We start from the raw sequence: 11,774 nt of genomic DNA, 5'->3' as shown, positions 1-11,774 counted from the left end.
TGTGTGTGGACCCATTTGCTTAGTCTTGGCCTGACTCTTGCCTTACCTACATGCTGTTGCCATATCAATACAAACCAATAAGCAGATAACAAAATGATAACACTTTGCTCTTCTGAATTTTCCTAAGATTTAATGCTTCAAGAAAAAAAAGCCAAATCAGTTTTTCACCTGTTGAAACCATCCCCCAATCTCCATTCACTTCTATTGTATTAAACCTAAAGGATACTAAACCAATGATGAGCCGTCAATTAGCCCATAATGCAGTTTTTTCCATGCTGGGTCCATCTGCTTAATTGTTGGTATTTGTGGTTTTCCATTCAGCAGCTCAAATGTGAATGTTTTAGAGGTCTGTCTCTTAAATTTCTTGTTGAAGGTTTCTCTCCCACCATCACCATAGTGGCGGAGAATGACTGGCTTGTCAAATCCTGCAGCTTTCAGCTTGGATAGCTGATCATTTCTGTTTGGAGAAGAGAAAAAGGAGGGGAAAAATAAACCTTTTATAACTTTCCAGTGGAATAAATCCTGTCAGTTTTACCCAGGCAAAACTGACAGTAATTTAAATGAAAGTTTGGCTAAATAAAGGCTACAAAGTTTGGTTAAATATTTTTCCAGTTTAGTAAGAGATTGTCAAAGCTATTAACTTAAGCAGGAATCCAAATCCCTTAAGCACTTTTGAAGAACCTCAGCCAATCAATACTGACATTGCTAAATGTCCACATTTGCTCATTGTACATAGGCAATGCCAGGTGTGTGCTGTCAGTAGTGGTAGAAGTTGCATGATACAGTGTGAATGGTTCTCAGAGGGAAGAGCTCCTGTTTAAAAAGGTTTGGTTATTATGTACCTACAGGAACAATGACAAAAGCAGTAGGTCTGAATTTTCACCTGGAGTATCAGAAAAATGCAACTTGTTGTTTCTGTTCTGTTCCCGTCCCCGGGATCTGCTGGTTCCTCTTGATACAGAAGACTCTCAGTCCCAGCCAGTTTAAATTCCGTCAGCATAAAATGTCAGATTCCCAGCTGAGCCCAGCCACTCCTAAAAAGCCTTTTTTGGTACTAAATTTCTTTACAACCATGACTCCTAGCACTTCTAAAAGATCTTTCAGCTGAAGATCTCAAGGAGTTTTATAATCTTTCAGTAAATAAAGCCTCACCAAATCAATATTATTTATGCCCGTTTCAGAGATGGGAAATTTAGACTGAGAGCGGTCAAACTCATTGTATGAGATCACATAACAGGCCTGTGGCTGGTCTGGAACTGAAGACCACAAAGCAGATACTCTGCTGGTATCAATTGTCACAGATCTCTTGCTAACAAGGGGGGCCCATAGTTTGAGCCAGTTGAAGATCTGTTCCCAGATCTCCAGGCTCCTACTCTTGCACTTTAACCCCTAGATCAGCTTTGAGCTTGCAGACTTTTACTGCTGCCTTTTACTTGTTTACTTCATTTTTATAAGCAACAACAATATTGAAATATAAAAAAAAATATTGACAGTAATATTTCTGTATATTTCAGTATTCTAGCTGATCATGAAAAGGAAACATAACCGGAACTGAGGGATGGCTAAATCGGAATTCTGTCTACTAGCTTTGGTTTATTCTTGCCAGCTTTTCTTGTCAGACTTATTCTTGTCAGACTTTTCACTTATAACATTTTGTATATACTTTTATATAACAGAATTTGAGCAGATATTAAAACAGCCAAGTTATTTCAAAAGCTTTACATAAAATACAGTCATTAGGAAGCAAAGTTGCTACAAAAGATGGTCACTTCTCAGTAAAGCTATAGATTAGCTAGTAGAAATCTGAGAGGCATTCCTGTCTGTTAGCCAAGATTTCTTACATTTTCAATTCTGTAAAAAATAAAAAAATTAGTACTAAGTATAACTTTGTGCTGACCAAGCTAAATATAAGCATTCAATAACAGTCTCTGGCAACTGCCCAGGATCAGGATTTCAATTCCAAACAGATGGGCCATTTTGTTCTGGAAACCTTATAGAGGAAATATGTTCAGCATCTGTGGAAGGTAATTCTTGTCCTTGCCCTAATGGAGAATACTTGTCAAACGTGGGAGACCCAGGTTCAGCATCCTTCTATAAGCTCAAAGGGATACAGATTGACATCTCCCATCAGCTCCAAACGTGATGTACTTTTAAGGTTTTTGTTGTTCATTTTTGTGCATCCAATTATTCTTGAATGCAAAGATGCACAAGGAATCTTGGGGTCAGGGTGTAAAACCCAGGTCAGCAAAGCAGCCTTTCTTCAAGTGTTTGAAAAAGCCAGGATGGGAGTGAAAAACTGTTGCCACGTGTCTCCTTTCCTGTGTGTGTTTTCTGATTTCCCTCCTCCTAGGGAAACACCTTCATCAGTGAGCTACATAGTCAGAGTCTCTTTTGCTTGCTCTCTCTCTCTAGCCCCATGCCTCATTCATTTCTTTTTGTAGTTTCCAAGGTTGAATGCAGGGGATGGAGAGTGCCCCATATAGAACAATCTAAGACCTGTTGGCTGGGACACTCTCCTAAGAGGTAGGAGATGGGGGCTTGGAGCTCCCTTCCACTGAGGAGGGCACTGGACCCAAGTCTCCCACTCCCTGGGCATTCTAAACACTAGGCTGGGCACCATTGACCTTCAAAGAAAAGAGTACCCAAAGGAATCATTTAGGCACCCAAGTTGACAAATCAGAATTTGAACTGCAAATCCCAGTCTCCAGTGCCTAACTCAGGACTGCAGTTTAGCTGCCTAAATCTAGGACAGAGATGGGATTTCAGATACATTCCTCTTCAGCATTTCCTACTGGCTGGCCTATGAATCCCATTCTCAGGTACTGAACTCTCCCCATTCTCTGTAGAGGGGACTTGAGTGCTTAACTTAGTTTTTTAATTCCACTCCTTGCTGGACCTCACCTTGCTTAAGTTCCTTTGTGCAAACCCCCCAAATTGATCCTTCCTAGCAGGAGTGGATCAAAGTGGGACACTGATGCAGTCATACCCCCCTTCTGCTGTGCCACATGCGCAGTGAGCTCTTTGAAGTCACTGACTGATCAGTGCAAGTCTTGCCAGAGCTCTGCATACAGTGAGCTCAGAAAGCTCCCTGCACCCCCAACTACTGACCCTGGACTGGCTCATGCTCTCTAGTATTCCTAATAATTATTACATACATTATTTGATCAACCCTAATAAATATACTCTTAATATTTGTTTTTATCTAAGATACAAGATAAACAATTTATAAACCTAATTTGTATATTACTATAGCCAATATACTAAATAATCAGGGGTGTGTTAAAATACAGGAGACCCTTGCCATTTGTGGGGGATATGAGAACGTATCTCCCGCAAATGGCGAAATCTGTGAATAAGGCACTGCGTTCATGAACACCATCTGTGCTCATAAATGCAGTGCCCCCAGCAACTGGGGTGGGGCACGGTGCACTGGCAATGGCAGGAACATGGCAGTGGCAAGCGCAGAGCTCCTGAGGAGCTCCTTTAAGTGCATTTAAGATGAGGGTTCGGCATTTGCTAATATTTGAAACTGTGAATGCCAAATGCACAAATAGCAAGGGTTTCCTTTATAGGGATAAATGTTTAGAAACTATGCTGTACTTACAAATCTACACAGATTAATCTTAATAGCTGCTTTTATATGTAATTGGTATTTATATTTAGTAATTGTCTTCATAACTCCTAATAAAGCCTGATCTGTTTCATAACCTAGTGCCTATAGTAGGTAGGCCCTAACTGTCCTCTGTGTCCATATGTGACAGCTGATGGGATCTTGTTGCAGCTCCCTGACTCAGGCCTAACTAGTCCTGGTATAAGTTTTAAAGCAGGAGAATAGTAGCATGAAGTCCCATATGCTAGTCGAGGATCAGACATAGCAGAAGCACACCATGCCCACATGCTCTGCATGCACAAAACCTGGAAAAGAGGCAGTGAAGCCACCCTGAGAGCACCCCACACTGTTCCTGACAGCTTTGTCTCTAGTGTGCTTTAGAATGGAAGCTCCACTGCCCCATTTCTGGGTTTAGTGCTGGGGACTGAATTGACCCAGACTGGCCCCATGGGCCTGGGATGCATACTGCATGTGGTGCCTGTTCTGGCCACTCTGGAAACCGTGCCACATGCAGCACCCACCCTGAGTATTCACCACACATGACACCTGCTCCTGCAGATTTAAGACATGCTGCACATGGCACCCACTTTGCTGCTGAAATGGGCACTACTCTAGGTGGTCTGGAAGCTGTGCCACATGTGGCACCTGTCCTGTCTGGACTTTGCCACTCAAGCCACCTCCTCTGGGACCCATGCTGCATGAAGCACAGATCTTGGAGGAGGCACTGCATCTGGCATGGAGGGGAGGGAAGGGGGAAAGGGCCCAGCAGCTGGGGGCCCGTTTGCTTGATCCAGCCTGTGCTGGCCCCATGTCACTCATCCAGCCCATAGGGCCAGATGACTCTGACATCCATGGTTTAGTGTATAAAGAATGGAAACAGGGAGACACAGGGGTTCTTTGCTACTGCTGCCCTCTCAAGAGTACTTAGTGGACCCTTAGTTTTCTGAACAATCTAGTCCTTTGGGCCTTATATCCCAGTCCTCTCTCAAACCCTGATTGAGGACAGGTGCCTGTGTAGTATTTTGCAGGAATATTTTGTAGGAACTGGGTGTGTCTACATGTGCATTTATGCCGGCTTAAATTTACCACGTTGGAACAGGCCGGCATCTACACGTGCAGGCATTAAAGCGCATTAACACTGTATGTGGGCTGACTTGGGACTAAAGTTAGTTCCAAGTCAGTCCACACAGATGCACACAATGTTACTGCGCAGTAAGGCGTTTACACAGTTACTGTGCAGTAACTAATCAAGCGTAAATTTGATACCTGCATGATATAGGTATCAAATTTATGCTCAAATTGGCATAAATTGCCATATTTACTGTGCAGCATGAGTGTGCATGTATAGATATGCACCCATACTGAGCAGTAATTTCAGTTACTGTGCAATAAATGCATATATGTAGATGCACCCAGAGAGTGCTATTCTGTATTTTGTATAGCGGTATTCATAGGTCAAGATGTTTTCTGTTGCAAAATATATTTAAACAAGCTTTTGTGACTATGATATAAAACATTTACTCAAGATTAATGACAAGATTAATCCTGGCCAACCATTAGTCCTCCAAAATGCTTCTGCTGATATTGTTGGAAGATAAAAATTAAAAGGTGCATTTTTTTTCTTTTTATGAATAGTGATGGTTTAACAGAGTTCCAAAAATCTTCAGAGAAGTAATGATCTCTATAATTATCAATTCAGATTGTTTGAATCATCTCCTATCATTTCAGTTAATAATACCATAAAGACACTGCCATACAGGTTATCCCCAACAAGAATGAAAGGAAACTGAAACCCCAGTTTGATACATTTGTTGCTGTGCTTGTCCCAGTCTCTCCACTGCCCAGACATATGGTATTTTCCATTCAAGATCTTCTGACTTTGAGTCTGAACACTGAAAAATCCAACCTTAAGAAACAAAAGGAGAGGTCAGAATTAGCTATAGCAAGAGAGTAATCTTTTAAATGTTGGTCCAAGGCATTGTCAATACAATGTAAGGCTTGTTGATACAATTATGAAGTTTCCATAGTTGTTTATTTTCTTAACCAGCTTCTTTGCTATGTACAATACAATGTTAGTAGGAGAGAAAGTGCATTCCAAGCTCCTTTGGTTAAAAAACAAAGAACAAAGGCATCTACGGAGAGAGAATTCTTCAAAGGACTAGATAATTCAGATAAGTTCCAGGTTAGATGTTTATCTGAACCGCATCTGAACTTCAAACCTGCTGAAGTTTCAGCCACTATTTATTTGCCCTACAGCCAGAGAGGCCCACTGTTGTTGCTGAGATGGGCTGGATGCAGCATACTACAGAGTCTTGATGCCAGAAAAAAAAATCACTGGAGAATTGGGACACATGTTCACCACTGACTAATTGGGGTTTTGTTGGTATAAGCAGTATGGTGCTGTGTCTTAACACTAGCTTTCCTTTTCTGGGTCCATTCCACTTGGTGAATGCACTGCCCTCTGAGTACCTTTCACACAGTTCCTAGTACATCTCCAAGGAGTATTTTGTTTCAAAAGCTTTGTGGGAGCCCAAGGGACTGTGAAAGAACAAATTCAACTCCCACAATTCCCTAAAATGGTCAGTCATTTTCATAGCATTTTCTCAAAATAAAGCAGAGAGGAATAGTTAAGGTTTGATCATTGTTTCCACTGGCATGCCCATGAAATGATTCTGAGACACTTCAAAAGATCCAGAAGAGGTAAAAGAGAGTATGCAGCTACACACAACCAGAGAAGCAAAATAGCAATTTATGGTATTCAAGCTATAAAGCTCAGTGTACTACACTCTTGAAATACCTGACTTATGCACACCTGCAAGACAAGGTCAGGCAGATGGCAGGAGACTTTTGGGTCAGGTCAACAGTAACAGAATGGGGGACCAAGTAGTTCTTGCTTATCCCTTACCCATAAAAGGAGGGAAGCTTGTAGTACTAGACTAGGGCAAATGGGACCACCATGCAACACGGAACAGGAAAAAAGATTTTTCTGATGAGAGCTGGCTACCCCAGACAGACCCTGGGCACACACTTGCTGTTGGGAAATCCATAATAAGTGATATTATGGTAGAAATGTGCAGAACAAAACTTTGAGTGTTGAAGGAATGTGTGATCAAAGTGGCAAATGATCCTGAAATCACTGAGAAATCTGAACAGTTAGGCTGTCCAGCTCTGCAGAAGCTAGAACAGTAAGTCTTAACCAGGGTGAAACCTGTTCATGGTCAAACTAGATCTGATGTTGCATCAGGGCTGTTCTCTTATGCCTACATGCCCAGGCAAAGTAAGTGATGCTAGAAAATCAAATAAGTCTAAAGTTTTTCAGAACAAGATTGAAGACTACAATCTTTTCACACCACAACATACATAGCCATGGAGGCTCTCACTGTACTGATTCTTGGCTTCCAGAGGTTGTATTTGCTGCCTCTGCAGCACTTTCACCTGTTGTCTGTCCAGGAATTTAGGCTCTATACTCTGACTGCATGTAGAATATGGGCAATAAGCCACCTGACCAACTCCAAGGAAGATGGGAAGAAGAGTTGTATAAAATATTACATTTTTAAAGAAATGCAATCAATAACCTTATGTTAAACAGTAGGGGTGTTTTTACACATGCTTTAGGGTTGTGGGGGAGCACTTTAATTAGAGAGGCTCTGAGAGACACTCTAATTAAAGCACCTGCAGTGTCTCATGTATCAGCATCCCTGCACTTCAAAATGGCAGCAGGGGTGCTTTAACTAAATCTCATTGAACGAGGTTTAGTTAAAATGCCCCCGATGCCATTTTGAAGTGCAGGGATGCTGATACAGGAGAGACAGGGGCTGATGGAGCACGCTAATTAGCACACTTGAGCAGACTTGGTTAATCAAGTTTGCTCCAATGCACTGTAATTTCAGCAAGTCAAAGCAGTGTCCCCACACATCTACAAGCACCCTAAGTTCACTCTATATCATCTTATTAGACCACACAATCTATCAACAGTTAGGTTTAATACCATGTGATAGGCATTGCAACCCAATGCATAACTGTCCTCTTTAAAGGAAAAAGATAGGTAACAGGGTAAGGGGGCCTAAACAGTTTCTAGCAGGCATGGGCTTAAAATCTTATCTTAAAACAGTGATTTGTCCTGTATTCCTCAGCTAGGTCTGAAGGCATTCCTCAGAGGACAACTGATGAACGTTACTGGCAGAAAGGAGATTGTGAGGAGGTGGATATATAAACATACAGCTATGGAGAGAATAGACCTAGGGGGCTTGTGGTCTCTCTGGCTGAAGCAGACATTGAAATTCTGTTCTGTTTTTAGGTTAAAAGAGAAAGATTTTTCTTTTGATATTTTGTTTTATAACCAACCTCACTCATATAGTTGCCTTAACTTAAGCATAAGGGAATACCGTGCCTGTCTTACCCATTGGTATTAGTTTGTCACAGACACCTAGTACCAAACATATAGAAGGGGCATGGTTTTTTCTAAAACAAAAGCAAGAAATCTGTTGACTTTGGGACTGTTAACATCTTACCTCTTTGCTCACAGTGTTTGGATGATAGTGAGAAACTGATTGTGATAGGTAACTGGGTAGCATGTTGTGCGACAGGAGCTAAAGAAAAGGAAAAAAAGCATCAAAGGGCATATAAATATGCTGAATTATGTGAACACATAAACACATACAGTTTTTCTAAAACAGATGCTCTCTGTTAAGGAGACACCTGAAGTTGCTTACAAATTGCTGAATGAGACTTGTCTAAGACCAGCAGCTCTCTGGTGATTATTACAGCATTGGTGTTTGTTGTGTAATATGCTTTGGATACAGATGATCCTTTTGGCTCCAGATAGTTATTCCTTCACTCACCTTGAGATAGAAAACTGAACACGCTTTGAAAAATGCTTTGAAATGTTGCCCAGTTTCACTGTAGTTTTCCCAAGTGTTGGTACCTCTCACTCCAGCTGCAAGGCTATTTCGTAATGCTCTAAAACAATACTTTGCAATGAATCACAACAGATGCCTACCCAGCCTGTAGTCTAGCCAAGATTATTTTTTTTCTACCTGTGCTCTAGTTTGGCTGTATTTTCATACCTACCTATTAGAATAGAACACTTTTGTACGGTGTACTTACCTTTGTTTCCTAGAGTCCTATTTGATGCAGTTTCCAGATTTTTTTCCTTTGCACCATGTAAAACGCCACTCTCATGCTGACGAACTTTTGCATTTTCAGCAGTTTCATAGCCTATGCACTCAGACCTAGGAACCATTTTGTCATATTCATCCAATGCTTGGCCTCTCCCCAGGCTTTGGCTTTCGCATGTTAGTGACTTCCGGCACCATTTGCTGTAATCAGCACCTTCAGAGAGCTCTCTCCAGCTATAGTTCAGGACATTTATAAGTCCCTGAGGGAAAATTATTTCATAACTAGCAAAGAAATGCAACATTTCTGCAAGTTCCTGTAACATGGGGAGAACTGTGTATCTATATTCATCCAACTGGCTCAGCTGTGTATCTTCATCTGCTGGAAGAACTGAAGGCATCTGAGAAATCTTTGAGTTGGGATCCTCGCTCTTGGTATTGAATAGGGAATAGGCAGATGTTTGACACACAACTGGATGTTTCACTCTTCTTTCAGTATCATCTTTTAAAAATGAATCTTCATTTCTTTCCATATAGTCTTCTCTACAATCAGTCTTCTTGCATTTGACCAAGCTGGGAAAAAAAGATGTTTCTTTAAGTAACAATGATTTACTGTAATCAGGAAAAGAAAGTATATACAGTAGAAAGATGTCTAAATCATAGACAGCATCCCCAGCCACAACCTCAGCAGACTGGCCAATAATTGAAAGGAAATGGACAATTAGCATCTTTCTCTCTTCTAGAGGTGATACTTGCAGATCCAGCTTAAGACATTGCCAGGGTGATATGCTGAAGCTTTATCCTGTGATTGCTGTACCTGTGTATCTTTATACTGACTTCATATACTTTGGATCAGGTCTTAAATTCACTTTAAATAATTATGCCATTCAATATTAAGAGCAATACTACTTTAATTTTTCATGTGCTGCCTGATCACATAAACAATTTCCCCTCTCATAAGTAAAATTAATATCATAGAATCATAGAAGTAGGGTCGGAAGGTACCTTATCGGTCTTCAAGTCCGACCCCTGCCAGGGTAGGAGAAAAAAAACGGGTCATTTGGGTGGCCCTCCTCTGGACCCTCTCAATGTTGTCCACATCCCTCCTGAAGTGGGGCGCACAGAACTGGACACAATACTCCAGCTGTGGCCTGACCAGTGTTGCATAGAGGGGGAGGATCACCTCCTTGTCCCTGCTAGAAATGCACCTGTGGATGCACGACAAGGTCCAGCTAGCCCTGCCAACCGTGACCTCGCATTGTCGGCCCATGTTCATCTTGGAGTAAATAATGACTCCAAGATCCCTTTCTCCCTCCATGCTCTCAAGAAGGGAGTTTCCCATCTTATAAGTTACTACTGCCCAAGTGCAGCACCCTGCACTTGTCAGTGTTGAAGCGCATCCTGTTTTTGCTAGCCCACCCCTGTAACCTATCCAGGTCTTGCTGCAGTCTTTCCCTCCCTACTAGTGTGCTCACCTCACCCCAAATTTTGGTATCATCAGCAAATTTAAACAGGGTGCTTTTCACGCCGTCATCCAAATTGCTGATAAAGAGATTGAACAGCGTGGGCCCAAGGACCGAGCCCTGGGGGACTCCGCTGCCCACTTCTCCCCAGGTTGAATATGACCCATCCACCACCACCCTCTGAGTGCGACCCTTCAGCCAATCTGCAATCCATCTGACTGTGTAGGCATCAATGCCTGTGTAGGTATCAAATACATTCAAGGCTTTCATAGATTTCATAGCCATAAGGGGCTGGAAGGGACCTCATGAGATCATCGAGTCCAGCCCCCCACCATAGGCAGGAAGTCAGCTGGGATCAAGTGACCCCAGCAGGTAAATAAATCCACCTGTTTTTTGAAAGAGTCCAGAGTAGGTGCCTGTACCACCTCTGTGGGGAGTTTGTTCTAGACCCTGGACACTCGCACAGTAAATAACATTTTTCTTATGTCTAGTCTAAATCAGCCTTCCTGGAGTTTATGGCCATTAGACCTTTGTAACAGGGGGCTTTCTTGGGGCCTGTCCGCCATTGGCCTGCCCACCTGTTTCTGGGCTAAATGCCTGGCTCACTTTCCTGCCATGCCTTGTTGTCTCAAAATTGGTTCTCATTGGGCGGGAGGCTGCCCATTCTTGCCCTGGTGCTTGGGGGTACTCTCTGCTGCTCTGATCCTCCCCTACACCGCAGCCCAAGCCTTGCAGATGGCATCCAGGTGACATAAATACTCCTGGCATACAGCCGGACTAAGCTTAGCCCTTGTTGTCAGGCCTCATACACACAAATGTTCATATCACCCTCCTCTCACTAGGGCCTCTCATGCTTCACCCCCCTCACAGGGTCTCTTTCATACATTGACCACTTATACCACCTTGTTCCCTCCTGGAGTGTGCTCCTTCGGTCATAGGCTTTATCTAGTGCATACCTTGGGTGGCAGATGTACCAACTTTTGGGCCTCTCCCACAACCCTCACCAGGGTAGTGGCCAGCCAGTTACCCAACTGGGGCTAAGCTTGCCTTGGCCCCTCCCGGGGCAACTCTACACAAACTCTCATGTACACATTGGGCTCCTAGCCCTCTGGTTTTCCCCTCACTGGGGCTCCACTTTCACCCCCACTGGGGCTCCATGTCTCTATCCTCTTGCTGGGGCTATGGGGCTTCCCTCCCCAATGAGGGCTCAGATGGCCATAGCCATTCCTGGCCCCAGCTACTACCCACAGTGATGTGGGGTCTAGAGGTTATTGAGGTGCCCCAACCTGCCTTCCACCGGGGTGGTAACTGGTCTGGTATTTTCCTGGAGGCTCCTGAACCACTGGGAGTCCCACCAGGCCAGCCACTCCCAGCAGGATGCAGTTTTAGGTCATCCCCAGGACCAGGAGCCTCCTGCTCCTACCTGCAGATATTCTCATACAGCAACTTAGCCAGGCAAGGTTTCTGCCTGCCTGCCAGCAACAATCTACTCTGTTTATATAGGCAGCCAGTGTCTCAAAATGGCTGCCGCAATCAAGCACCTGCTGGCTGTTTGGCTCAGCCCTTAAAATGGCAGGCACCAACGGT

The 11,774-nt window shown here is 43.2% G+C and overlaps 1 protein-coding gene across 1 annotated transcript in view; it reads right to left on the bottom strand.

Moving 5' to 3' along the window:
- The window catches only part of LOC109296393, a 59,576-nt gene that overhangs the window by 23,257 nt on the left and 24,545 nt on the right, over positions 1 to 11,774 (bottom strand). The window contains exons 3-6 of the mRNA XM_019515803.1: positions 8,717 to 9,297; positions 8,122 to 8,199; positions 5,417 to 5,516; positions 227 to 457 (exon numbers count right to left, since the gene is read on the bottom strand). Coding sequence (XP_019371348.1) covers positions 227 to 457; positions 5,417 to 5,516; positions 8,122 to 8,199; positions 8,717 to 9,297 — 990 coding nt within the window. The remainder of the gene's footprint in view (positions 1 to 226; positions 458 to 5,416; positions 5,517 to 8,121; positions 8,200 to 8,716; positions 9,298 to 11,774) is intronic.

The sequence above is a fragment of the Gavialis gangeticus genome, unplaced genomic scaffold (genome assembly GCF_001723915.1).
Source record: "Gavialis gangeticus isolate Ggan-Ray unplaced genomic scaffold, GavGan_comp1, whole genome shotgun sequence".
Classification (NCBI taxonomy): domain Eukaryota; kingdom Metazoa; phylum Chordata; order Crocodylia; family Gavialidae; genus Gavialis; species Gavialis gangeticus.
Note: the sequence above shows the minus strand (reverse complement) of the source record. Positions and strands in the feature narration are given on the sequence as shown.